Source organism: Lissotriton helveticus, chromosome 6, assembly GCF_964261635.1.
Source record: "Lissotriton helveticus chromosome 6, aLisHel1.1, whole genome shotgun sequence".
In the NCBI taxonomy this organism is placed as follows: domain Eukaryota; kingdom Metazoa; phylum Chordata; class Amphibia; order Caudata; family Salamandridae; genus Lissotriton; species Lissotriton helveticus.
Genome location: NC_136067.1, coordinates 1,341,937,297 through 1,341,964,629, shown reverse-complemented (window position 1 = coordinate 1,341,964,629; position 27,333 = coordinate 1,341,937,297). Strand labels below are relative to the sequence as shown.

The following is a 27,333-nucleotide window of genomic DNA, read 5'->3' as shown; positions in this document are numbered from 1 at the left end:
GTACACACCTTTTCATTCAAACCTTTAATATCTCCCCAACCATCAGTTACCAACTTGCAGGCTTTGAGAATGGTGGGGTCCTTTTCCAAGGAAGACTTCCATTCTTCCTCACTCAAGACACCAGCCATGACTACACACACCTTATAGTTGTCATCCTCCCATGAATCCCCTGAGTCTTCAAGGGCACTATCAGGGTTGTTCAGTACAAGACAGGAAAGACAATCCGACACCTTGTTCTGCGCACCAGGAATGTGGTGTATAATAAAATCAAAGTCTTGTAGTGCGTCTATCCACCTGGCAATTGTAGAAGAAACTTCGTCAAGACTCTTTTTTGTAAAAAAGTCTTTCAAAGGCTTATGGTCATACTGTACTGTGAAAGAACCTCCCCAAAGAAATGTATTCATTTTCCTAATAGCCCAAAAAATACAAAGAGTTTCTTTCTCTATGACAGAGTATTGTGCCTCCGACCCCACCAGCGCTCGTGACAAGAACATTATAGTTATTTCTCGTCCATCCTTCGCCTATTTCAAGACAGCACCGAGACCCTTCGAGCCGGCATCAGTGGTGAGCACTGAGTGTGCAGAAGCATCAAAACTCTGGAGGTAAGGCGCTTGTTTCAAAGCTGTTTTCAGATCATCAAACTCAGCTTGGCATTGCGGCGACCATGAAAATCTCACACCTTTTTTGAGGAGGGCTCTAAGCGCAAAAGTGCGAAAAGCAATTTGAGGGACACACCTATTATAATATTCGGCCATGCCAAGGAATGTAACCAAATCATCTCTAGATTGAGGCATGGGAAGATTCTCAATGGTCTTAACTAAGTTGTCTTTGGGCTTTACCCCGCCCTTAGACAACTTATGTCCCAAATAATCAATTTCACTGAGATTACATTTACATTACATTTGCATTTGCTCTCATGTAGAGTCAAACCACGTGACTTGAAAACGTTCAAGGTCAGCCCTGAGTCTCTCACCATGTAAAATCTGAAAAGGTCCATATACCAGCACATCGTTCTGGTAAATCTTTCCACCAGGTAGCCCATTCAGTACATCTTCCATTGCTCTCTGGAAGACAGAGGCTGCAGAATTAAGTACACAAGGAAGTCTTGGGAATTTGTATGTGCCAAAAGGTGTTATAAACATAGTGAGGTCTATAGAATCAGGGTTGATCTTGATTTGATGATACGCGGCCCTCAGGTATAGCGTGGAAAATACTTCAGCCCCATCAAGCTGTGTGAGCATCTCTGTGATGTTTGGGAGAGGGTATTTATCTGATATCTCAGCTCGATTGATAGCTTGTAAGTCAACACATAGCCTCACCTCACCTTTGCAGGCAAGTACTACTGGAGCCAGCTAATCACTTGCCTCAGTCTTGACTATAATCCCTGCATCTTGTAGCTCCTGTAGCTCTTTTTGCATGGACTCTCTTAGCTAAAGGTACACTGCGCACCGTACACGTCACTGGTGTAGCTCCAGGTCTAAGTGTGATTATATGTACATAGTCAGTCAAACAACCTAACTTTTCATCAAAAACCTGTTCAAACTCAGAGCGTAAATCACATGCATGGACAAGGTTCATAGACTCGGGTGTATCAGAAATAGTGGAAAGTGAAGGTTGCAGATCACCTGAAAGCGGTAGATCAACTTTAAGAATAATGCAAGGATCTCCACCAGGGATCAAAATCACAGCAAGATCAGCTTGGTATAGCCAGCTCACAATGCTGTCCCGGACAAAGAACACAGATCATAGCAATATCATTACACTGTAAAGAAACAGTAATGCAAGTCATTACAAGACAAACATATCTGAATCACCCTTGCATATATCTATGACATGTTATCTTTCACCATGAACAGTACAGTCTGTATATTCCTCAGGATCGCAAGCTGCACATGTCCAACATTAATATGAAAAAAGAACCAGGTAGGAAATCATTTCTATTTCCCCCTACTATAAGTTTGCACACTTCTCCACCTGACTTGGCTCCACTTCCATACAAGCCTTTAACACATATAATTCTTTTGAAGATCCTGTTCTGGTTCCTCTATCTCTACTTAATTTGTAACCTCCAAGTAAAATATCAATGGCAGTTTCCATGTCACCAGTCAGAAAATGGAAACTTCCATCTACTGTCAGATCACTAAGAAGGAGACCTGATATGCCCGCCTTAACGTTATACCTCAAACGGATGTATGTGAAGATTTCTAGCAGGGACACAGGCGCACCGCCCATGAAGTCAGCCTGGTAGAGGAATACGCCGTCACTATACAGGTCCCCCAATGCTTGAAGCTGCGCCTTTTGAGCAGAAGCTTGCATAAAGAGTCATGTGTGACTGGCAGTAAGGGAGGATAAGAGAGTGGAATCAAGGGAGAGTATAGGAGTGTCTTACCCATTTTGCAACATAATCTGAATACATTCAAGGTACATGCCACCCTGAAGTCAGCAATAGGACGTGTGCCCGAGGAGTTACCCATAAAGAATGATGGAGGGATTGGGCCATGTAATCCTGTTCCATCGCTGGCCAGCATAAAAGGGAAAAGGTGCAACTTCTCCCAGTTTATCTGAGGACCCGAGAGCCCACCGAGCCGGAAGAATTCCCGCAGGTCATCGTTTAGGCTAAGATGTGGATATCGCAGGAAGAGGGTCATGTCATCTGCATATAGAGTAATCAAAAGATGCTGACTAGGGTAGCTTAGCACGTATGCACCATGATGTTGTCTTAACTTCGCATCAAGTGGCTCCACCACTAGAGCAAATAGTAAGGGCGACAACAGACAGCCCTGGTGCGTGCCTCTCGTTATTGTGAAGGGAGAGGAGATGGCTTCATTAACATCACCCTTAAAGCAATCCAGTGCATGAAAAGGCATGGTAAACCCATCCGATGTAGTACTGCCATTAAGAAGTCCCACTCAATAGAATAAAAGGCCTTGGTAGCATCTTAAAACACTGCTACTGCGGCTAAATTGTGGTCGATATGCTGCAGAACCTCGAACAGAATGGGTAGGTTGTGGGCGGTGGAACAACCAGGGATAAAGCTTGATTGGTCTGGGCAAACTAAAAACGTCATGAGGAGTAACAAGCAATTTGTGAGCGCTTTGGCTAAGATCTTAACATCACAATTGATAAGAGATAGAGACCTGTAGGACTCACATCGGTTGGGGGCCTTGCCAGTTTGAGCAGTGTGGTGATCAGGGCTTCACGCATAGAAGGGGAAAGTTGACCATACTGCTTCGCTCCCTAAAATACTGAAACCAGCACCGGAGGCAAGAGATCCACATATGGCTTGTAAGTCAGCTGGTAGCCATCAGGCCCTGGTGACTTTCCAGCCTGTAATTGCTGTATTGCTACCCTTATCTCATTGACAGCAAGATCCTGAGCTTGGTAGTTCCTCTGTGCATCACTCAGCCAGTCCAAGGACTCATCCTCTAGGTATGAGTCCAATCCATGGGATCTCCCCTCCTTGAAGCATAGAGTTATAGAAAGAGGAAAAGGTTTGGAGGTTACCCTAAGTATCATAAGTAGCGGATCTCGTTCATCCCAAACGCCCAGATTATTATTTGCTGCCGATTGCCACCTGGTCATAGTAACCAAGGTTGTTTCCTGGGAGCGCGCCCTCCCCACACGCTCTTGCTGTTTCACACTTGCCTCGGAAAAGGCATTCTCTATTGGCCTCTTCATGAAATTCTGACAGTACCGTCCTGATCTGCAGTCCCAATCGGGGGTCTTCTGTGTCAACCAGTTGGGCTTCTAACTGCTTAAGTTTGCCTTCCAAGCAGGCAAGGGGATTTTGCAGGGAGAGCAGAACTCCCCTGCTTTCAGCAAGGCATAGCCCCCTCACTGTGGCCCTAAACGCCTCCCATATTATTCCGATCAGCGGCACTGATCCAGTATTTCTGGTAAAGAAGTCTAAGATTTCTTGCCTAAGCTCCTCCCAGAACTAGTGATCCAGGAGCGAGCGTGGGGACAGGCACCAGTTCATGCTCAGTGAAGTTGGGATGGAAAGGACAAGTAGGACTGGAGAATGGTCAGAGTACGTGTGTGCTAGATGTGCAACCTCTCACACTCAGGAGCCCTCCCCCATGGGGATTAGGCAGTAATCCAGCTAGACAAACTCCCATGAACTCCTGACTAGAAAGTGCCCTCCCTAGCCATTGGGTAGGGTGTTCTCCAAAGGTTGAGTAGGTCATGCTCCTCAATTATATCTTGAAGGTGGCAGGAGTCAGTGCTGCGGTAGGTGGACACTGAATGCCTTAATGTAAGTATAATTAATGTAACACACAAACACCACTACGTCTCTGGAAATTCGCTGTTCTTTAACTGTCATTCATAAGATTCTAGAGTAGTGCCCACCGTGAGCGTCATGCATCAACATTCTAACACTAAAACAGAAACTAAGATATGCAACTGCATCTAACAACTTTCAGAAACTTTTTAATCCGCATTCGTGGGACATGCAAAGTGACTTGGGTGACTAGTTATTCAAAATAATTGTAGTTGTTGTTTGGTGAAATGAATAGTTGCGTTCCAAATATTAACTTCATTCATTCAAATTCTGTACATACCGCTCTCCCTTTCCCTGCAGCAGACTGACTATAAAAGACAAAAAATGCTATTGATCATCTGATTAGCAGACTGAGGACACTCGAGCCTGGACACTCAAACTCATCCTAGTCCTTCTTTATATGTAAAAGAAGATGTTAAGCTACCTGGCTTCAGTAACTTTAACGGGTCATAAATGCTTCTCATTAAAGCAGTAAAAGCTTCAGCATCAGGAGCTGCTTCACTGGCCCTTAATTCTTTATATGTGTGACTATAGGTTTACTTTAGAGCATTTTCCAACATTCGTCGAAGCCATCCTAACTCCCAGGAGATGCTGTTCGCTTGTCAGTGATCAGTATAGGTAAGGTGGTTTGGTTGGCAGTGCACACTTTACAAACTGTCCACTACATGCACTCATACTTTCTATTACACATTAACAGAAAAGATGTTTCTTCATCTGAATTCGCTAAGCAGGATTTCGACATCTAATAAAGTCAGAACTAACCTTCAAGCAACTTTTCTAACTCTAGCATCACTAGTAAAGTATATACCCCATGTTTTCTTCTTCAAAAAATGAGAGCTAACCCCCCAACCATATTCCCATTTTATGAACCATCTTTGTCTTTTTAAGTGTAACGATCATTTTTTGTCATTGAAAGTGAACCTTTTCCTGCATTTCCTTTGTGACGTTTGCTTATTTGAACATTCTTCAAATATTCAATCTCATGCCAAAAGGTGAAGTTGAATTGAGTTAGTTTACAGAGGATTCCCATGGTCTGCCGCAGTGTCTATATTTCTGACCCTTTACGATCTCTAATGAACACCCTCCACTGAGAGCAAAGACTGGAAGCCTGCTCCTTCTTAGAGGTCAGTGATAATAAGGACAGGTTATGGGAGATGCCCTTCCCCCACCCCCAAGACTCTCTGGAAATGAAATTTGAGTGTTTGACTGTAAGACGTTTAGTTAATTAGTTGCTACTCCGCTACAGTGTGACCAGTCCTCCTCATTTACGGTAAGAGGCATAGATTTTTCTATCGAAGCTTATCAGAATGCCTTCTTTGTCTTGTGCTTTATAAGGGCAAACTTGGCTTGCTAAACATTATCATCAATTCTGCCCTTGTAAACCGAAGTCGTCTTTGTGTATATTATTGCACATTTGTTCATGTCCCCAGGCATATTCTTTATTCCTCAGTCATATTCTCTTTTCCCCACAGACATTGAGTGAATAATTAAGATCTCTGCCAATATTTGCTTCTAGCATTCCAAAAGTCGGCAGTGGAATTCCACACTCTGTTCAATGACCTGTATGCCAGCCTGCATTTGTATGGTGGGCGAGGATGCAGTGTTTCTGGTCAGTTGTGCATTTTCTATCAAATAAACAACAAAGTGATTAAAATTTTAACACCACTAGTGAGTTTACACCAAACTGCAAGTGTTGGCATGGACATTAGGTCTTTTTCCAAGATGGCTACCACGCACGTGCATGCACAGTGGCCATCTTGAAATTGTTTTATATTTCAAAAATAATCATGACTGTCGTGCTAGCGCACCCTTCAGTGACCATTTTGGAGTGGTTTAAAATCCTTTCAAAGATGGCCATCTACTGATAAACAGCAGGCAGCAGTGAAAGAATGAGGGGCTGGTGGGCAAATGGACATGGGAGGTAATCATTTGTAGAATGTGGGAAATCAGGTAGAATCACGCATTGGGGAAAATAAACAGTTCCTCATGCATCTCACTGCAAGGCTGTCACAGCAGTGAAAGAAGACAAGTTATCCAGTCAAAATTCGGTGAATCCAAAATGCTCCATGGGCGGGACAAACACCTGAACATTGAGGAATACCATCAAATCAGGAACAGGGAACAGAGTTTGACAAGAAAGCCATTGAATCATGAGCAAACACCAAACCCACTTCAAGTCTATATTGTATACAATAAGTAAGTGAATAAGGTTAAGAGGAATTTGGTACTCCAATAACAAAAGCAAGTTGAAGACAAAGGATCGTGAACCAATGAGCTACCTCCTCTTGACTAAGGTGAACGGCCCGCTTCATTATTTGACAAAATAAGCTTGCAGGTTTGTGGCACCAAACCAGAACAAAAGGCCTAATGATGTATTTTTTTCTAGGGGAAGTTGGGTGCTCTCTGGGCAGTTTGTTATTGTTTTATTAACATTATTTTCAGAACATCTTTTCATCTTTCCTGCATACTCCTGGTATGGTCCAGCCTGAAAACTCTTAAGTGAGAGGGAGAAATGGGAGTGTTGGAAATAAAGGAACAGAAAGGTGGTGAAGAAAGTTGGGAAGAGGAATTGGATAACAGCAGTATCAATGCTCTGAGTGGGCTTGCTGACAAGTGCTGAGTCTGTCCCACTAAATGTGCTGCTGCTATTCTGAGTAATGGTGGCACTACTCTGCACTGTTGTGGCCCATGGATTTCTGTAGGGGTTCACTGGGTATCCTCAAAGGCTCATGGATGCCTACCATGCTTAGCGCAAACAGCTGTTCTCAGTAATTATGGTAACATTTTATCTTTTCTAGCAATTGCTGCTGTGTGCCAACAGGTGACACCATTGGACCATTTGGCGGCATCACTATCCCTCCAGAAGTGATGGCACAGAGTCATATATATATAGGTACCAATCCTGTGCATTGACGTCAGTTCCTTTCTTTCAATGACCTTTGGTGGGTATCCGGAACTATGCTCTCAAATGTTTGTTGGTATCTTGCGGACCCCTAATTTTGTTTTTTAAGATAGTGTGCTCAAGACATATCTCTCCTGAAGACTACACACTTCACACAAAGCAGCGATTGGAGGAGGCAGATGTCAGTCACAGAGTCACAGACCCACACAACAATGTCTCTAGTGTCTAGGGATCTGGTTTAACTCAACGTTCTGGGAGCGTGAGGGGAAAGCTGTACATCGCTGAACACAAGAAATGAGGCAGCTCATCCTCAAAGTTTCAAGCCTTTCCTGCTTCAAATCTCTGATCTTTTCCTGCTTCAGGTCCCGGTCTCATTTCTATTCCGAGTCCCTGACTTGTAAGGTAATTCTAAGACAAAGTTGAAATACAAACTTTGTCATAAACGTAAAAAGACCAAATTGGATTTGTCTCCTTCCCGTTAATAACACACTGGGGAGAAGTCATGATGTCTACCCTTAAAGGCTCTGAATCCATCCCAGTCATCTGACTCAGAGTCCATTCCGAATCAGGTCACAATGTGCCCAGAATTTGACAGGCTGTTGTCAACCCCCTTAGCAAATGGGGGCCTTGAAATAGGCCATGCTACTATGCTTTCAGGTGATTCTGGGTCAATCGGGAATGCCTTTGAGCTTCACTTAGCCAGTGGGTCCCATAGCTGCACTTCGGTGGCTCTGCCTATTCCGCCACCCCACATTGCCCCGAGTTGGTGTCAGCCCATACTTTAACACCAACCCCACAGGCCACGCTGGTTTCTGCTGCAATGGCACCAATTCAGTATCCGACCCCAGTACGGATGTAGAACAGTGTTCAACTTGATTCAACGATGTCTTTTAAGAAGATAATTAAAGCACATCTTCTGGTCTGTAAGGATTCCTAGGCAGTGCCAGTATGACACCGCTAGGACTACTGAAGGCTTGAGCCCTTATTTTTATCGTATTTTAACTTTGGTCAGAGCCTTTGAAAGGTTCTGCATGATAAATATGTGACGAAGCACACAATTTATTCCCCCTCCCCAATTAAGTTTAAGATGGTCTTTATGTCGATTTGCCAAATAACAGTGGCTTTGATATTTTCCCTGCTGCACAATTGGTCTCCCCACAAGGGCCCCTACCAGGAGACTGCCTCTTTTTCTGTTGTAGTCCGCAGAGCTGCAAAAGTGCTTGAACTTCAGCTGCCCACGTTTGAAACGAAGGCAATGTAGTCACTGAGATTGTGAAGACTGGGCCTGCAACTTTTGAGATCTTGCTGCCTTTTAATGAAAATCTGATAATTTCACAGCAATCTTGTCAAAACCTTGGTTAGCCCTGCCGGTGAGTCACCCCTTAGCAAGGCTTCATGGGGTGCTCCTGGACACCCATCCTTTTCATCCAGCACCCAACCTAGAGAACTTGTTGGTTGAAGCTTCTACCAGGAAGGTCATCCCTCACGTTGTTGCCATGACATACTGAACAGCGAATTGAAGCATATTTGGGTATTTAGTAAGGGGATTGTCTCCTCTGCCAAATTTGCATTGAGGTTCCTGATTATGGTGTGCCCGTTTGGGAGTTACACACATGCCCTCTGCGATATACCCAGTGAGATCTTGCCAGCTGTTCCTGAGAAATTCAGAAATGCCTCTGCACAGCCAGTCCATGACGGTCAGGATGTGTACTTTGTTGAGAGTTGGTCTGGACACAACATATTGTGTAGGTCTTGCCATGGGACCTAGCTTAATGCAACTTTAAATGTAGATATGTGCCACAGAATGTTTGGGGGACTTACAGGTATCATATATATATATATATCTTTTGAATGATCCTGACTTTGTGGAGAAAAGGGTCATTCTGCCTCAGAGTGTTTCAAGGAAAGTGGTGTTACAACCTGTTTGTTTAACTTGTCATCACCAGCCTATCAATTCCTCTAACAATGTCAGAAATTGAGAGCGCACTTGCTAATCCTAGCATATTGCCAGGTGCAGCCCTTGCATTCTTTGCAACACCTCACACTGACCCTTTGTGGTTTTAAGAGAGATGGTGACAGCAGTAGCCACACCCAGCAGCATGGACAACATTCCTCTTCCCCTGCCACAACTGCAGCTAAACTGCTCCAATTTCCCATTCTTTGATTGGTTGCAGCTAGTGGGGGGTATGGGTTTTTCTACCCGGCTGGCTTGCAGTTACCTTAGATTGGTGAAATCTGCAGATTGTTATGCATTTTTACACACTCGAGTTCCTATTGCCCCCCCCCACGCCCCCCCCCCCCATGTACCTCCTAGTCCCACTAAGACCTTTCCTCATAATGCCTTCATCCTTGCACAAGAAGTTCAGGCACTGTGGCCAGAGAGACCATAAAGAGTCCCTGAGGAGCAAAATGATGCCATTCCCACTACTTTTTAGAAATCAAATAGGGTGACTGGTTCAGATGATTCTAGAATGTCGGTTCTTATACACTTTCCTCTGAAAGGGCAAGTTCAGAATGCTGACTCTGTGCCAGATCCTCTCTGCCCTTGATCAAGGTACTGGATAATGTCCATGGACTTGCAGGATGCATACTTTCGTGTAACCATCCTGCAGCCCCAAAGATGTTCCCTTTAGTGGGTGGTAGAAAGAATGATTGCAGGGTTTTATACAGTGCGCTGTTACTCTGAGGAGTGTCCCAGTGCTAGCGAGGGCAAAAAATCCTTTAGATACACACCTACTGACACACACCTTACTGTATCATTGAACCACTGTATTCGTTTCCTACGGAATGCAGTCTCGATGGAAATCAGATGCAGATCACATGGCCATGCTTTGGCCGCCAGGAAGAAGAAGTCTTTACCCCCGCCTTCAGACACGTTTGAAGAGAGGATTCGATAGAAGAGAGGCTGAGGAAGAACGCAGCGTTCTGGAAGGACAATACTGTACAAATCTGTTTGCCAGCTAGTACAGACTAGCCAGATAAACTTGCCCTGTGCTCCAGTGCCAGGGCTTTGAATAATATCCTTTTGCAGAGGGGCAGCCAGTGGAGAACCTTCAAACCTGATAAGATGGGCGAACGCCTAGGAAGACGCCGGATACTGTCTGCCGCATTTTTGACCACCTGTAGCTGGCTCACCAATGCCTCTGCAACTCCTGACCAGAGGGTGTTGGTGTAGTCAAGACGCGACGTGACCAAAATTATGAACTAACACTCTCCTCGCTTCCAAAGGGAGGAAGGAGAAGGAATTTTTTCAGGGTGCGTAGCATGACGAAGCATTGGCCTACCACTGCTGAGATCTGCAGCTGCATAGAATGAGCAGCATCTATTTTCACCCTTAAGTTTTAAAACACAGCAGCTCGAGGGCGCAGTACTGACAGCTTAGGTGGCCAAAGATCTTCCCACCAGGTAGATAGATGAGATCCATAGGGGATAATTTCCATCTTCTCCGAGTTGCATTTAAGTTGGCTACCTTGCATCCAGTCAATGACTACATGCATGCAATCCATGAAGTGAGGTTCAATAGATACTTTGGAGCCCTTGAACGCAAACAGCAACTGCGTATCATCGACATATTAGATGATTTGACATCCAACCAGCTCTAACACAGAGGCTAACTGGGACATGAAGGTATTAAAAGGGGTGGGGCTGAACAAAGAGCCCCGCAGCACCCCTTGCGTGACTGCCTTAACTTCAGAAGAAAAAGGACCAAGCCAAGCCAACTGTCCTCTGGAGTCCAAAAAGGAATTACACCAATCCAACAAAATACTCCCCACACCAAGGCAGAAACAAAACACTTTCAGTTTGCTGTCCTACCCTTTTGTCTCGCCTCAGTTCCCAAAGTGTTGGTGAAGGTAATATCAGTGGGAGCAACCCATCTTAGCAGGTTGGATGAACACATATTCCTATACCTCAACGATTGACTGTTGAAAGCGAGATCACTGCAGTCAGTTATGGATCACCTGTATTTCTTCTTTAGGCCTCTATCAATGAGCTGAAGTCCCATCTGAAATCACCACGGAGCATTTCATCTATGGGGGCTATCCTGGACACTATAACTTTAAAGGCCTTTTCACCCCCGCAACTAGACTGGGACATTCGGGTTATGATCCTGATGATTTGGACACAGTCCTGTGTTCTGTTATGGATGGTTCTGAGCTGCTATATCTCCTTGCCTCGTGCATTTCAATAATTACCCCTGGCCATTGGCACGTGTAAGCTCTAAAGTGGAATGTCTGCCTGTAATGGGCTCGGAACTGGAGAAGCATCTATGACATCTGCATCTGCTAGAGAGATCGAGCCACAGATTCCTTACCTTAGAAAATTCCTCAGGCATCAGACTGGATCCAGCAAATCTTGAGCAGCATCCCTGCATGCCGGTAGGTGGCATCAGTCGACTCTGCAGCGGTGTTGCCCATGCCGTAAAGGACATGTGCAGTGCCTATCAAGGTGCCACCCCAGTGTGCTGACATCAATTCCTTTCTTTCCGCGCCATCAGTGCAGATCTTAAGAGAGCTACATTCAGTCCCTTTTTTGGACTACCTTTTTTGACTTTTTGTCAAACTTCTTTTTGAGCTAAGCTTCCTGTGTGTGTTAGGGATGTCCACTAAAAAACATGTGATGTTTAAACCCTGTCACAGGCAGATGTCTTTAACAGAACTCCACCTGATTTCCTTCTGGAATACAAAGCCTGCTCCGACTGTCATGTGATGAATCTTACGGCAGTTCTGGAGCGTGCCCTAAAGCTCCTGGTTTACTAACACCAGATGGCTTCACACCGCTTCTGGTCGTGAGCAAGGGCCTAGGCCCTCTCTTGGAGTCATTCCCACCCTTCTTTGTCACACTCCAATCATCGCCGGGTAAATATCACAAGAAAAAGGAATGTAAGAAGTTTAAGCACTTTGCAGCGCTGGTCTAAGTTATTGGATGAGGTGTGGGAACGATGCCACAAATCTAGTCCCCTCTCCCACACGTCAGCCAGGATGCCTGATTCTGGGTTCTCTCCATGCCTTCCAGAGTTTCCCGGAGCCAAGGCGACCCTGCCCAGCTTAGAGAATTTTATGGGGCCATGCACCTCCTCTTTGGGCGACCGACCCACCTGGAGCGCCTTTGGGCCACACAGGTTCGGCAAGTGCCCCAAGTAGATTCCCACTGGCAGGTTCGCCCTCCGTGTCAGTTGGGCCCTTTGAATCCATTCCTGAATCGACTGAGGTCGCAATTCCGTAACCTTCCTCGGAGTCTATTCCAGTAGCGCCGTTCCCAGCTCTGCTGTGACCCCATCGTTGTATCCAACTCCAATACGGAGCTGGCTTGGCACTCTCACCGCCACTCTGGTGCCGACCTGACCAAGACCATCCAGGTTGGAGACAGTGCCTCCATTTTCTGACAAACACTGTGAGGAATATGAAATTAGAGGAAGGGTGAACAGCCCAGAGATCCTGATACTGGATATAAATCCTTTAATATAGGTGGAGGAACTATTGCTCAAGGCTCTGGACTTAAACAGCCTTGATAGGACAAATGTAAAGAGGGTTGTGAACAGGTGATCCTCATTTCCACGGTTATCTTTTTGAAAAAATAGGATAATTCCTTACTTCAAATCAATACAAGAATTCAGGTAGGTTTTGAGTGAAGAGTAATTCGTTTTCAACAACATATTTTGTTGATGATAATTCACTCATTTTTTTATTTTTTATTAGGTAAAATATGAAAGTAAATGAACAGCCGACACATGTTTCGCCCTGTGTGGCAGGTAGAGCCAGGGCTTTCTCAAGGCTAATCTTTGCAATCCAACAACATTGTGTTCGCATTTAGTCTGTACATTTTCAGATTTATACAGAAATCATGTGTTTACATCCAAATTTATTGGTCGCGTGGGCTAAAGTCTATCGTAGAGTCCTAGGATAAATCCTGTGAGGAATATGATTAGGGTGTATCTGAGGATCCCTTTTGTTATCCCGACTCCCTAGAAGAGCCCTTAGCCAAGGATAACTGGTATGAGTAATTGTTCGATGCCAGGGGTTTGGGCACTTCTCCTGACACTGGCTTGATATCTCCTTCTAGTATGGAGAGAGAGATGCACCAGTGGTCACTATCTTGCATGGCTCTGCGTTCCTGGAGCAGAAAGTCATGTACAGAAATGACGCCAGCGCGCATGGGTGGCGATTAAGTAGTCTCCGTGACGTCATCTCGGCACATGCGACGCCAGCGACGGACGCGGAGCCGCAGGACGCCACCTGCTGATGTGGAGGGGTACTGCTAAGCAAAACTTTCCGGATCCAGTCTGATGCCTGGGGATATTCTAAGGTTAGGAATCTATCACGAACGAATGTCTCTTATAGATATATTGTTACACAAGTAGTAACGTGTGCTTTATTCCTACTAACGTGGAGTGTGTTATACTCCTTCTTCCCCTGCACTTTGCACTTTTTGCTGGGACTGCCTGACCCGAGTGGCCATCTTGTTTGGGTCACGCGCCTTTTCGGTCAGAGTTCTAGTGGCTGCATGTCATCCTGACACCAGCCTACTTAATGGCAAGCCCGTCAGCGCCAAGACAGCGACCAGGGCTTCCTTTGCCATGCTGGTGACGAGGGCAGCTGAGATCCTGGACCTTAGCTGCCCAGTGTGACAGTCAAGACTAAAGTCGTGACAGGGGTGCTTCTTCCTGGGATAGGTCCCATTGAACCTTTTCTCCCCTTCAATCAATCCCTCACTTTTGTCCGGCTTAGGGCCTGGGCCAAGCTCTGCACAGACGCTCATGTGCACAGAACAATTGCCCGTCACCATCGACTCACTCCTGGGGACCCAGCTTTTCTCACCCACCACCCCACCTTTGAGAGCCTGGTCATCCAGGGCTCCACTTCCAAGGTCAACCCTGGTGCCTACCTTACCTCACTACAGGATAGGGGATCAAAGAAGCTGGACACCTTTGGCAAGAGGATTTTCTCTTCTCTTCCACCAGCCTTGCACTGTGATCCGGGAAAACTGTGTGCCACTTGAGCTGGAATTCTTTCACCGTTTGTGACTCCATTGCGCAAGTAATGCCTGTGGTCTCAGAAGAGACTCGTGCCATCCTGTCTCAGGCTACTGCCGATGGTAGGGACGCAGCAAAGTTCATGATACACTGCGAAATGGACATGACAGACTCGCTTGTTAGAGCGCTTGTTTTGTCAGTGGCACTTCATCGCCACGTCTGTCTGAGACCAACAGGCTTTTTGGGAGATGTCTAGGCATCCCTTATGGACATGCCCGTCGATGACACTTACTTGGTCGGCGATAAGGCAGATTTGGTGCTTGAGTGCTTTAAGGACAGCAGGCCAACCACTCTGATCATTGGGACTTACCATGGCGCCACACCAGCCCCTTTCTACCTTTCACCCCTTCTGTGACTCCAGTAGGGTCTATCTGCCACGTCCTTTCCTACTCGAGCAGCAGACCGCCCCCCCCCGAGTCCTTCTGTGGCCTCAGATGCCATTTTCACAAGCTTCGTGGGACATAAGTCCAGAGAGCTGCCCAGTCTGCCCACCCCCCTCACCCACCAAGGCAGCTGCAGCCTGCCAACCCCCTCAATCTGCCCTTTCACCATCATGGGCAACTGGCCGCCAGCAGAATCCAGTACCACCTGTCCCGATCAGACAGAACTGGTACTCCAAATTGTTCAGTGGTGTTACGCCCTTCCATGCACAGACACCCCACAGCCCATGCCACCATCTTCCGCCCAGCTGACGGAGGGCCACTTCTACCTGTTGCATCAGGGAGAATATATTCTAAGCTCTTCTGGCCAAAGGAGCTATTGAGAGGGTGCCAACATCAGAAGTAGGTTGTGGTTGCTATTCCCGCTAGTTTCTGGTGCCAAAGAAAGATGGAGACCTGTGCCTTATACTAGACCTTTGCCCTCTCAACTAATTCGTGAACAAGGAGAAATTCAAAATGCTCTTGTTGGCTCAGGTCCTGTCTGTCCTGGATCCTGGAGACTTAATGGTAGCACTTTGGATGCATATTTCCATACAACCATCCTTCGGGACCACAGGCATTACTTGTGATTCACGGCAGACCAAGAGCACTTACAGTTCTCTGTGCTCCCCTTTGGCTTTCCCAGTGCCCCTCAGGTGTTCATGAAGGTGATGGCGGTGGTAGCATCCTCTCTGTGGCGGTCAGGGCTTCCAGTCTTCTCCTACCTCAATGACTGGCTGTTATAAGTGGGATTGTCCCAGGCAGTCATAAACCCACCACCAGGCTACGGCAGACCACCTGCATTTACTGGGATTCACTATAGATGGCCCAATGTCACACCTGTATATAATAGAAGGGGGTTCCCCGAGGGAATTTTTGGATGTAGGCAGGAAATGAGGGGAATAAAATACAGCAAAATAGAAAACAGACACCCTGCCAAGTTAGCTATCAAAGGTCCCAATAGGGATACGCGTGATTATGTGTGGGGTGACATCAACAAACCATCTGAGCCAAAGACTTTACTGGTATTTTAGAAACATAATCCTTTTATTACTTTTTTTGTAGTTTTTTCAGATCCATTACACTTATAATAGAAAACATTCCATATATATACATTTTTAAATTCTTCTGATAAAACAAGAAACAGTAGGTGGATATATTTGGAAAATAGATAAGATACACACGGACGTTCCTCACACTCCCGTACACACAGGGGAAACTCACATACATTCCATGACTCGCTTATTCATTCACTTTCTCATTCATTCATACAACATACATGGGTACACCAGCGACTGCCATAGGATAGAATTATGGTTGCTTGGACAGGGGTGCAAATTATGGATGCAGAGCAGATGGAAAAATGTAGTCCCTGCCGTCCATAGAATTCACGCCGACGCACGTTTCGGTGTTTTGGGCCAGGGCAGGCCACACCTTCTTCAGGGCGGGGGTGTACAACCAGGGAGAGGAACAAACAAGCTGTGTATAAAAGACAGTTTTTCATTACAGGGTTCGGATGGTCATTAAATTACAATGCACATATCTTTTTACATATTACAGTTCTTTGATTAGGATTTATTAATCACTTTATATCAATTAGTCATGGCTCTGATGTAGCAACGTCACTCCCAAATAGTAGGTCTTTCCACGGTGGAGAAGCCAACGGTCAAACGGGGGTCGACCTGGGTTAGGGTGGATATCTCCACATTCACTCATTCCAACATTCATCCATCATCTCATATAATACATTCACCATTTATAGGGGCGCCACCTTAGGCTTCCTGTGTTCTATATGGAGGTGTCATCCATTGGGGTCAGTATAGGCTTTGCATGGATACTTAGCCACGCATTACTTGGGATTCATCAAGCAAAAAGATTTTATTAGGCCACCATGGTGTCCCTTGTCATTCCTCTAGCCAATCGTATGGGCCAATACAAAGAAAGAGACCCATTCATTGTCAGTCTGTACATAGGAGGAGATTTATCTGGCAGGGGAATTCACTGTTTACATAAAGGTCTGGTACACTTCATCAGACGAGGAATGTTCAGACAGTGCCATCGGATAGCCGAGGATCTACTTACTAGATATAGGTCGAAGATATAGAATTCACATTTATATGGGTCCAACGGGGGTATTCTCTCTGGAGATTTCTAGGTTGATAGGGGAATGGTCCCGGGAGGCACTGAGGTTCAGGAAGTCACGGATTAATTCAGTTCTCTTCCTACATCTCAACCTGGTCACACCTGACTACCTCTCAGATGCTCTCTTTCATCTGAGCCATTCTGTACAGTGCAGTTCCGGGCCTGCTATCAGAGTAGCGAGACAAGCATATTCAGGCTATGATTCGAATGTTTCAACCTCTACCCTGAATTCGGTGAGATTTAATCTGAGGCAGCTGGGGCTCATGGTCTCCTACATCCTGTTGGCATATATGGGCTCTGCAGTGGGACCTAAAATTCCTGTAGGCGCAGAATCTGCAAAAACTCTCTGAAATGGTCCAGATAGAAGAGGGAACTGCAAAAAACCTGCAGTGGTTGCTGATGAACTGCAATTGGGTGAGCAGCAGACCGCTCTTCCTTTCCCACCCAGATTTCATAGTGGTTGGGATGGCCATCTGGGAGATGTTGAGATCAGAGGACTATGGTCTCCGGCAAATCTTAGCTTAACATAAAGCATGCCGACGTGCATTGAAAGCCTTCCTCACCTCAATCAAGGGGAGGTTATGTTATGTTCATAAAACGTATTGAGCGCATGAGTACCTGAAGGTGTCCTGAAGGTGTCTTGGCGCTTAGACAGTAGTGAGCCCTAGAGGAACCATCTAGTTCTGAAAAAGCCATGTCTTTAGGTCCTCTCTGAAAGTGGTGAGAGAGCTAGCATTTCATATAGCAAATAGTAACTTATTCCATAATTTTGCTGTGCCGTACAAGATACGACCTCCCCAGGAATAGGTTCGGATCCTGGGAACCACCAAGAGTCTGGCATCAGAAGAGCGCAGTTTTCTGGCTGGGTGATACCAGGTGAAAAGCTTCTTGAGAAAAATAGGTCCGGAGTCGTTTAAGGCCTGGTAAGCAAGACCTAGCGCTTTGAACGTAATGCTCTGCGCCACCGGGGGCCAGTGAAGTCTTCAAATTTCCTTAGTTACCGACTTATATTTAGGGACTTTTAGAAGAAGTCTTGCAGATGCGTTTTGAATCATCTGGAGTTTTCTTTGGTATTGCTTCAGCATATTAAGGTAAAGTCCATTGCAGTAGTCTAGCTATTACTGCAAAAGTGTAGTCACCACCGCCCTTTTGGATTCGTCAGGAATGTAAGGTAAAACCTTCTTCAATGTTTTAATCAGAAAATTGGAGGTAGATACGATGGCATTGATCTGCTGAGATAAGGTGAGATTATTATCGATCAGCACTCCCAAGTGTTTTGCCTTCTGGACTGGTTTCGGCGGTTGCCCCATATCCTCCGGCCACCAAAGGTCGTCCCATCTGGATTGCAAATTCCCAAAGATTACCACTTCGGTTTTCCCTGTATTATGCCTAAGATAGTGGTTTCCCATCCATCTATTATTTCTACCATGCAGCTTTGAAACTGCATTGATGGGGAGGCTTGATTTTTGTACGCTGCCACCACCACCATTTGGGTGTCATCGGCGTATGAAGTAAGGCTAAAGCCAAAGTCTTCGATCAACAGGGCAAGTTCTGAAACATAAATGTTAAAAAGTGCAGGGCTAAGCGACGAACCCTGAGGGGACCGCATGGGAGGACGTAAGGTGTTGATTTCGATTGACCTAGTGCCACCATTTGTCTCCTATCCTTTAGAAAAGAGGACAGCATGGCTAGTGCCAAGCCCTTGAACCCTAGTGTTTCCAACTGCGCTAGCAGTAGGGTATGATCCACAGTATTGAAGGCTACCAGGAGATCAAGGAGGATGAGGGTGCCAGCGCCTCCATTATCCATCACCTTCTTGATCTCTTCGGTGGCTTTAATAAGTGGTGTTTCTGTACTGTGTTCTGTGCGATAGCCAAATTGGGAGGAAGTCATTTTCTTGTATGAACTGGGATAGCTGCCTGTTCATAATTTTCTCCCTATTTTTGCCGGGAGTGGCAATCTAGATATCGGGTGATAGTTATTGGGGTCGGAGTAATCTAGATTGTTGTTTTTTTTAAGAGGCAGTATTGACGCGTCCTTCCACATTGACGGAAAGGTGCCGGAAATTAACATATTGTTAAATATTTCTGTAAGCAAAGGGCTAACCTCCTTGGGTATCTCTTTAAAACAAAAAGCGGGAGGACAAGGATCTAGAGGGTACCAGATTTAGCTTCATTGATATGTTTTTCCACTTGTTCTGTGTTAACCAGAGAGAAGCTGTGAAAAGTCTTATCACTGGGATCTGCGCATGGGCGTATGTCAATAGAAACCGGAGTGGGAATACTTACAAAATAATCATAGATATTTTTTACTTTATTTCTAAAAGCGTAAGCAATTACCTCACAAAAACTGTTGTTGTTCTTAGTGCATTTTTTTCTTTGGCAGAGAGGAAAGCTTCTCTACTACCCTGTAAAGTTCTTTGGAGGAGTTCTTCACTTTTTCAATCTGCCTTGTAAAACATGCCCTTTTTTCTGCGATCAGCAGAGTTCTGTACTGATTTAACACTGCTTTATAAATGCCTTTGTCTGATGTATGCTTCTCTACCACCCCGAACACTTCTTTGGAGGAGTTCTTCGCTTTTTTAATCTGCCTTGTAAAACATGCCTTTTTTCTGTGATCAGCAGAGTTTTGTATTGATTTAACACCGCTTTATAAGTGCCTTTGTCTGATGTATCATATTTTGTTCTCCAGCTTCTTTCTAGTCTCCAACATTGTTGTTTTTACTGTCGTAAGGCCTCAGTAAACCAAGGGGCTGAAGGTAAGCTGCGGTTCCCTGAACATTTTCTGTTGGGTACCGTGGCCCCAATTGTTTCATTAAGCCAGTCCGTATATTCACTAGCTGCTAAGTCTAGGGACCTATTTAACAGAGGTCGTGTCCTATCCAGTTGAATGCGAAGCATAGCTTTATCAGCCTTGTTCCAGGCCTTGTATGTTAATGGGTGAGAATCAGCTACTCCTCCTTTAGGGTTAGTGTAGTTGAATGTGACTAAAGAGTGGTCTATCCATGTGAGACGGTGAACGTCATTTATTTTTAGGCCTGATACAGATGTAAAAATGCCATCCAGCGTGTGTCCTGTCTCATGAGTGGGTTTGTGCACCAGTTGAGCTAGGCCTAGTGTCCCTGGGGTCTCTAGCAGATAACTTGTGTCTTTATCCCCTCTATCTTCCAGATAAATATTAAAATCGCCCAGAATGGTGAACTCATTGGTGGAAAGGATGGGTTCCGTGAGCACATCTTGGTTGTTGGTAAAAGTACTTCTGGTGACTGGGGTATGCTGGAGAAGTATGCCTCTAAAAGTGCTTCACAGTAAGGTGTGGGAGCTGGTGAGAAGGTGGCTTTGAACTTTTCCCTATAGATTACAGCCACTCCCCCTCCCTGTCTACAATAAATGATAGGAAACCCCGAGCTGCTACCACAAAATCTGGGTCTGAGGCAGCACCAGCCCTGGTTTCCGTGAGGAACAGGACATCTAGCTTATATGGTGATATGGTGTCTGCTACCTCATATTTATGTTTGGCAAAGGATCTGAGGTTAACCCCCTCCCTAGTGCTCGGCCGACGAAGCCCCGCCCACTCAATGGAACGCCCGCGGTGGAAAAACAGTTAAGGCGTTAATGAGGCCGCAGCAGGCTTTTATTTGGTCTGGGGATTTTAAAAACTTTGCCTCAAAGTTGTTTCTTGGAATTTGAAGCGCCTTGTCCATCTTTTGGGGTGGGGGCCTTGAAGCCACAGGCACAGTTTTGTTTTTCATGTGCTTGATTCTTTAATCAGATCAAAAGTACAACAGCTCCTTTTGGCCTGGGCAAACTCAAGAAGTTCCTTTCCTGTGTACCTTACTGGATTGATAGGTAATGAACCGGCGCTTCTGGCCCATTGGTTGGTTCAGGTGTTCACAAACCACACCACCGCAATGTGGTATTCCAACAAACAGAGCGGGTGAGGTTGTGAACGTTCTGTCATGAGGCTCTGTGACTCTGGACATTTGTGAAACGCCAGGACATTTTCCTGGTCATACAACACCTGGCGGACTCTCTGAGCGACAGTTGACTAACTGAGCCATCGATGCCTGGCGGATCACGAATGGCTTCTCCAGCCAGAGGTGGTACAAGGTGTCTCCTGCAACTGGGGAGAACATAGGTTAGATCTGTTCGCCACCTCAGAGAACGTCTAATGTCAGCACTTTTGCGCTACGGATTTTTCAAGGCAGCTCTCGTTTGGAGATGCCTTTCGTCTCAAGTCTGCCTCAGGACTGCTGTACGCCTTCCTGTCAATATCACTCCTGCATCGAGTTCTAAAGAAGATCAGGAACGACTGAGCCAAGTCATCTTTGTGACTACGTATTGGGCACGGAGAGTATGGTATCCTGAACTCCTGAGCATGAGCATCGTTCCTTCTGTCAGGCTGCCACTCCGGGAGGATCTTCTGTCGCAGCTAAACAGGGCTGGGTTCTACACTCGAACCTGCTCACTCTCTGCCTTTATGCATGGAGACTGAGCAGCTGCAGTTGACAGTTTTTGACCTTTCCTCGAAAGTGTGAAATTATACTGGAAGCCAGGTGTCATCAACTAAGACTGTATACACCTGCCATCAAGCTTGTGGCTTAGTGCGCTGTTCGTTCTATCTTTAGCCTGTCAAAGCTTTGCCCTTTTGGCTTTCTTAAAGTTACTGGATCAGCCCTCCCTGTTCAAGTCACTTGTGACCAGTTTCCTGAAAGGACTTCAACATGTTTCACCTAAACCCTTTTTATTCCCCAATGGGACCTTAACTTGGTTCTAAATTTTCTGATGTGTTATGACCTTCAAGCTCATGCACAGTTGCTCTCTGAAGTTTGTGGCCTAGTTGGAAGACTATCTGATCAACCCATTTCAGGCCAAGTTTTCTGATGTACTGTTCTTTCTTTTATCACTAGACTTTAATGTCTTCTGTGGGCATTGTTGAAGGATATTCGTCAGCCCTTTCTACCTTTTTGAGCATTTTGCCTGAACACTTTTTGATTTTTAAGTCACCTATGGTGATGAGTTTCCTGAAATGGTCTTCATGTTTACTCCTGTCCCCTGTATTGTGCCACACTGGGTTCTTAACTTAGTACTCCTATTTTTTATTCGCACTCCTTTTGAATTTATGCACAGCTGTTCTCTGAGGCTGTTGACCATCAGGACGGTTTTTCTCATTGCAACTACTTCTGTGTGCCCTGTCCATGAACTGCAGGCACTGTCAATGTAGCCTCCGTAAACCACCTTCACTGATGAATTGGTGCTACAGACTTCCATTTCCTTTCTGCCGGAGGTGGGACAACCTTCTATGTGGTTCAATCCATAAATCTTTCGACTTTCTTCTCTCCTACACAACTCTCTATTGAGGAGTAGAGTCTTCATCGGTTAAATCCTGAGAGAGCCCTAAGCTTTTCTTTGAATGGATTAAGGACTATCTTGTAAATTACCATCTTTTTTTGTATTTGCCAGGACTAAGAAAGGAAGGGCAATCCCGAAGCAGACTTTGTCCAGATGGTGGGTCCTGTGCATAAAAATGTGTTATGCCATGGGAAAAAGTAGCCCTGTGGTGTCTTTCAGCTTAATTCTACCAGAGCTAAGTCTGCCGCTGTGTCATTGGTGAGGGGTGTTCCGGCGTTGGACTTCTGCCAGACTGCTACACAGACATCCATTCACACATTCACCAGGGATAACTTTCTGGGTTCTGGAGTCTGTGAGCTCCTGTGATACAAAGTAGGCCGAGATGGCATTTCAAATATAGTTTGGCAAACATGAATCTTGGGTGTGACATGGTTTTAAACAGTTTTTAGAGTAAGGTGGCTTTTTTCACACCTCTGTTGGTTTCCCTCATATCGCTAAAATGTCAGACCTTCTTGGGTGCCAAAGCAAACATTTTAGGTCTCTCAGTCAATGGGATTCCTTTTGGTTCGTGAACCACTGTGTTATTTATTTCTTGGATTTTCTCAAAAGTTGCTGAACAAATTGATGGCAAACTTAAAAAGAAAAACTCTTTAAATGTTACCAAACACTCTTCCTATCATGTTTGGTAAAATTCTGTACAGCAATCTTTACTGTGGCAGACAGGTAACATTTCAATGGGGCATTGTTTGTGAACTGTATCAAAGGTCATTATCAAGGACTGTAATTTACAAGTGAAAGAGGTGGGAGAGGTATTGTACTGTTGTGTCTATGTATATATGGAACTTTTCGAAATCTATTATTTTGACTGTAATATTGTAGAACCAGTGGTTACTTAATTAACCTTGTATGAAAAGATTGAACCCTTATTATGTATTTTTCTTTTTTAGCTTGCCAGGAAAATTCATGATGTTGAAACCAGCTGGGCACTAGGGGCTACCTTCCACTATATTGATTCAATTAACAGACTTCATTACTGAAAATTATAACGCATTCAGAGAAGTGCTCTACAATTGTAGAACGCAGAAGACTGCACTTTCATGACTGGGCGATCAGACTGCTCTGTTAGGGTGTTTCTCAAACAATGCTGTGATTTATCTGGTTCACGAGAAGAAAGCGTCGCCACTGTGGAAAGGATGCCATATGACTTTTTGCCAAACGTGCTTTGTAACTGCCCAGTGAAAGGGAATGGAAAGGACATCCGGCAGTTGAACTTTTACTACAGTAAAGCCAAGAAATGTTTGAGTACTTGTGTTTGACTAAGCGTTCACTCAGTTTGCAAGTCACTTAGGATGTCTAAAGAAAGTGTGACTGGTTACTGGAAGCTCTTCATTTTGCACTTAAAGGACTTGTGGCCATATTTAAATGTTCGATGAGCAAGGCTGTAGAACTCCAAACTGTGAACAACTATGACTGCGAAGCCTCTGCTTCGATACAAATGTTATCCACCTAATTTCTGTTACAAACAAAAGCACTTCTCAACCGTCTCTCTATGTATTTCATGTTCTCACTTGAACGTCTACGGTAGACTTGTGAGTTTGCAGAATTACGCGCTTGAAGTTAAAGCATAGTGAATGTTTGTACAAAGTCATTGCCACTGTGTGGCCAAAAACTGTGGCGTACAGCCTACTACAGCAATGAATGGGATGGTAGCGTAAATAGTCCTTGAAAGCATCATGATGTGTACTGTTAGGAGGGCATGTAGTCCCACTTTAGAGGAAGAATATACAAGACTAACAAATACACTTTATTTGTAAACGTAAGTTTTTCTTTAAAAAAAGTTATAATCTGAAAATACACCATTTTAAGAATATCCTGTTTGCGCTCTGTGGTCCAAAGCAACATCAAGAGAGTTGATTAAGACAGAAATCTACACCACCTGACTGTGTCTTCTCGCCAACAAAAGCAATGGTGCTGCAATGAAGGAAAGTGGTATTTTTGCATTTGTTGCGTTCAGTCACTTAAATGTCAGATTATATCAGGATGTGTGAGCATTGTACATCCATCTCCAAGTTTTCATTTCTTTTACCTCCACTGTTCTTTACCATGTTCATAGCATCTTACTATGTTCAGTATATCAAAACTTTGTGTTCATCTGTTTAGGGGGAGATACTGACTATCAGAGTGTTGCCATAGAATAGAAGCACAGAAAACAAGAGTCTTGAAATGCATTGTGAATGTCTTTCTATGTACAGTGGGGTGTTATTGCAGAGAGGGGGTTGGGCAATTTCCTGTCAGAATTAGAAAATAGTGATTGAAGTTTGGAGCACAAGAAACCAGAGATGTTTTTTTAAGACTTGACATTCAGGGTGTTTTTTCTTCCTTGATCTCTTTAGAAAATTTCTGTTTTGCCAGTTAACATTTTTTCGATTCAACCTGGTCCTGATGAAACGCCAAGGATCCTTTCCAGACCAACAGGGCGTGAAACATGTCAACCCCATGACCGTTAATACCTTTCAGACTGTTTGAACCAAACTACACTTCCTCATTAGTGGAAGGTCTGTTTTTATTATACCTGGTGGACCCAGGAATAAAAAGCACCAGCCCTACACACCGCACTCATCACTACAGCGTTTTACAAAAAAAAATCTCCGCTAAAGGGCCATCTTGCGGGACCCATGGGGATTGCAGCCCCGCCCCCATTAGGAGCAAAAATGCCCAAGGATGAATCATGACACCTTCACAGGTGTATGAGGGCAACTCTTAAAAATTGAGGAACTTTCCCTCACTATGCATATCCATCCTCAGACCCATTCTTTTCTCCAAAAACATTTTTCTTCTCTCTTATCCCTCCTCCATTTAGCCCGTAGCCCAATAGGCCGAATTCCCCTTTAGGAACAGTTACGCTTGAGTGTTTTAGATATATGTTCTTAGGAGCATGGGTACTGGACTTCTCTTTTTCTGTTTTGTGTCCCTATCTCTGTGAGTAGTGTAATTGATACGGCAGCTAGCCGTGGGACACTGTATCTCTAGTTCTTTTTTTCAACCTCAGTCTCGCTGACCCTCCGCCTTAATACAAAACCCTTGTCTACCTATACACTCGCTGTCATTTCTGACTGCTTGCCATCACTGACGGGCCTCCACTATACTACCGCTTTATCCTTCACACTCATTTTTTTTCTCACACTTCAATATGACGGACAATCTTGGTCTCAGCTTTGATGACGATACTGTAGCTGAGGATCCTGAGAGCACTTTCATTACTGACTATAGAAGGTAATTCAGCCTCTGGTAGTAAAACTGAGGATTGGAAAGCCCTAGCAGCTCTAAGAAAACAGCAGGTCAAGACAGCCCTCCATGGCTCTATCATGAGGGAATACCTGAGGGCCAACATAGCTCTTAATAGTCTGTTAGTGACCCTCACACCTAGGATTTTCCTGGAAGATATCACATTTCGGCGAGAGTGGTCAAAGATTGCCTGGAAATGCACACAGACTGGCTAGCCCTTATTATTAATACAGCGAAACGCCTTTCTGATGCCCTTTTGATCCAGATTACCGTGGCTGAGAATGCTCTCAAGACAGGCATCAGTATTTCAGCGTTCAAAACATGTCTAGCTGAAATCAATGAAGAAATGAATGAGCATAAGTATTATTTCACACAAAAAAAAATTATGAACTCCAAAAGAATGTAAAACGATTTGACAGAAAATGTGTACTCATATACTAAGGAGAATTTCCAGGTACCTGCAGGTGATACCGCCTCTGAAGAAGGGTCCACCACTTTTTCAAAAAAATATAGCTCATTTAGTAGCCGCTCAAACAATTATAGCTGGGGTAGCTCAAACAGACAGAAAGGCAACTCACACCCCACCACCACCACTTTTTCCTAACTTCCCCACCCAACCTTATCAGGCCAACTGATACACTGGCCCATGGATGGGACCACCACTGATGTGGCACCCCATGCAACAGGTTAATTAACAACAGTTTCCTATGTATCAGTTTCTGAACCCTCTTGTTTTAACAGACCTGCATCTACGGCACTACTCCTGAGGCGGAAGCCGGGAGGGGCGAGTTGCACATATTGTGATGTTAAAATTGATACTTTGCCACTATCTTGGTTACTTTGTTTTAACTGGCATTGCATCTTTGCCTTTCTTTTTACTCTCTCCTGAGGCGGAAGCCGGGAGACGATACCTCGCGCTATCTCTGCTTATCTCTGCCTTTCTTCTCACTCTCTCCTGAGGCGGAAGCCGGGAGATGACAGCTTGCGCTCTATTTTAAAACTGTATTTTATTCCCGCATTGTAAACTCCTACCTTGCCACTTCTCATTTTTGCGCCGCATCTTGGCCACCCTCTGCCGCTTTTTTACCTGCGTTGCCCCTCTCAGCCGACTAGGAGCTGAGGGGCATTGTGGGACTAGGAGGCTGAGTACAATTGGAGCGGGCATCTTAGGAGAGGCAGGCTCGCTGGTCGGCGGACTAGGCGTGCTGACTCACGGTCGGGCGCTATAAATCAAGCGTCCCTACAGGTGCGCCAGTTAGACCTGCATCTACGGCACTACTCCTGAGGCGGAAGCCGGGAGGGGCGAGATGCACATATTGTGATTTTAAAATTGATACTTTGCCACTATCTTGGTTACTTTGTTTTAACTGGCATTGCATCTTTGCCTTTCTTTTCACTCTCTCCTGAGGCGGAAGCCGGGAGACGATACCTCGCGCTATCTCTGCTTATCTCTGCCTTTCTTCACACTCTCTCCTGAGGCGGAAGCCGGGAGAGGACAGCTTGCGCTCTATTTTAAAACTGTATTTTATTCCCGCATTGTAAACTCCTACCTTGCCACTTCTCATTTTTGCGCCGCGTCTTGGCTACCCTCTGCCGCTTTTTTACCTGCGTTGCCCCTTCTCAGCCGACAAGGAGCTGAGGGGCATTGTGGGACTAGGAGGCTGAGTGCAATTGGAGTGGCCATCTTAGGAGAGGCAGGCTCGCTGATCGGCGGACTAGGCGTGCTGACTCACGGTCGGGCGCTATAAATCAATACGGGGATGGCTCCGCGCAGCGGACGCAAGCAGCGGACGCGGCTTCCCCGCGCCGAAGGAGCGCCTAAGGAAAGCCTGTCTGCGCCCGTCAGCGTCCCTGAGTACCTCCTGTCGCGTTTACAGGTGGTGCAGAACTCGGCAGCGAGAGCAATCTTTGGCCTCAGCCAG

The 27,333-nt window shown here is 45.3% G+C and overlaps 1 protein-coding gene across 5 annotated transcripts in view; it reads left to right on the top strand.

Annotated features, from left to right (window-relative positions):
- Nucleotides 1–27,333, top strand: part of ENTPD6 (ectonucleoside triphosphate diphosphohydrolase 6) — a 480,760-nt gene that overhangs the window by 326,725 nt on the left and 126,702 nt on the right. For 2 of the 5 annotated variants that reach the window (XM_078649069.1, XM_078649070.1), the window contains exon 14: nt 23,074–24,350. The exons of 2 other annotated variants lie outside the window; for them this stretch is intronic. In XM_078649069.1, coding sequence (XP_078505195.1) covers nt 23,074–23,163 — 90 coding nt within the window. In that variant the 3' untranslated portion in view covers nt 23,164–24,350. Of the gene's footprint in view, nt 1–451; nt 603–23,073; nt 24,351–27,333 lie in introns of those variants that run through there. One more of the 5 variants, XR_013596224.1, reaches the window with a different exon arrangement.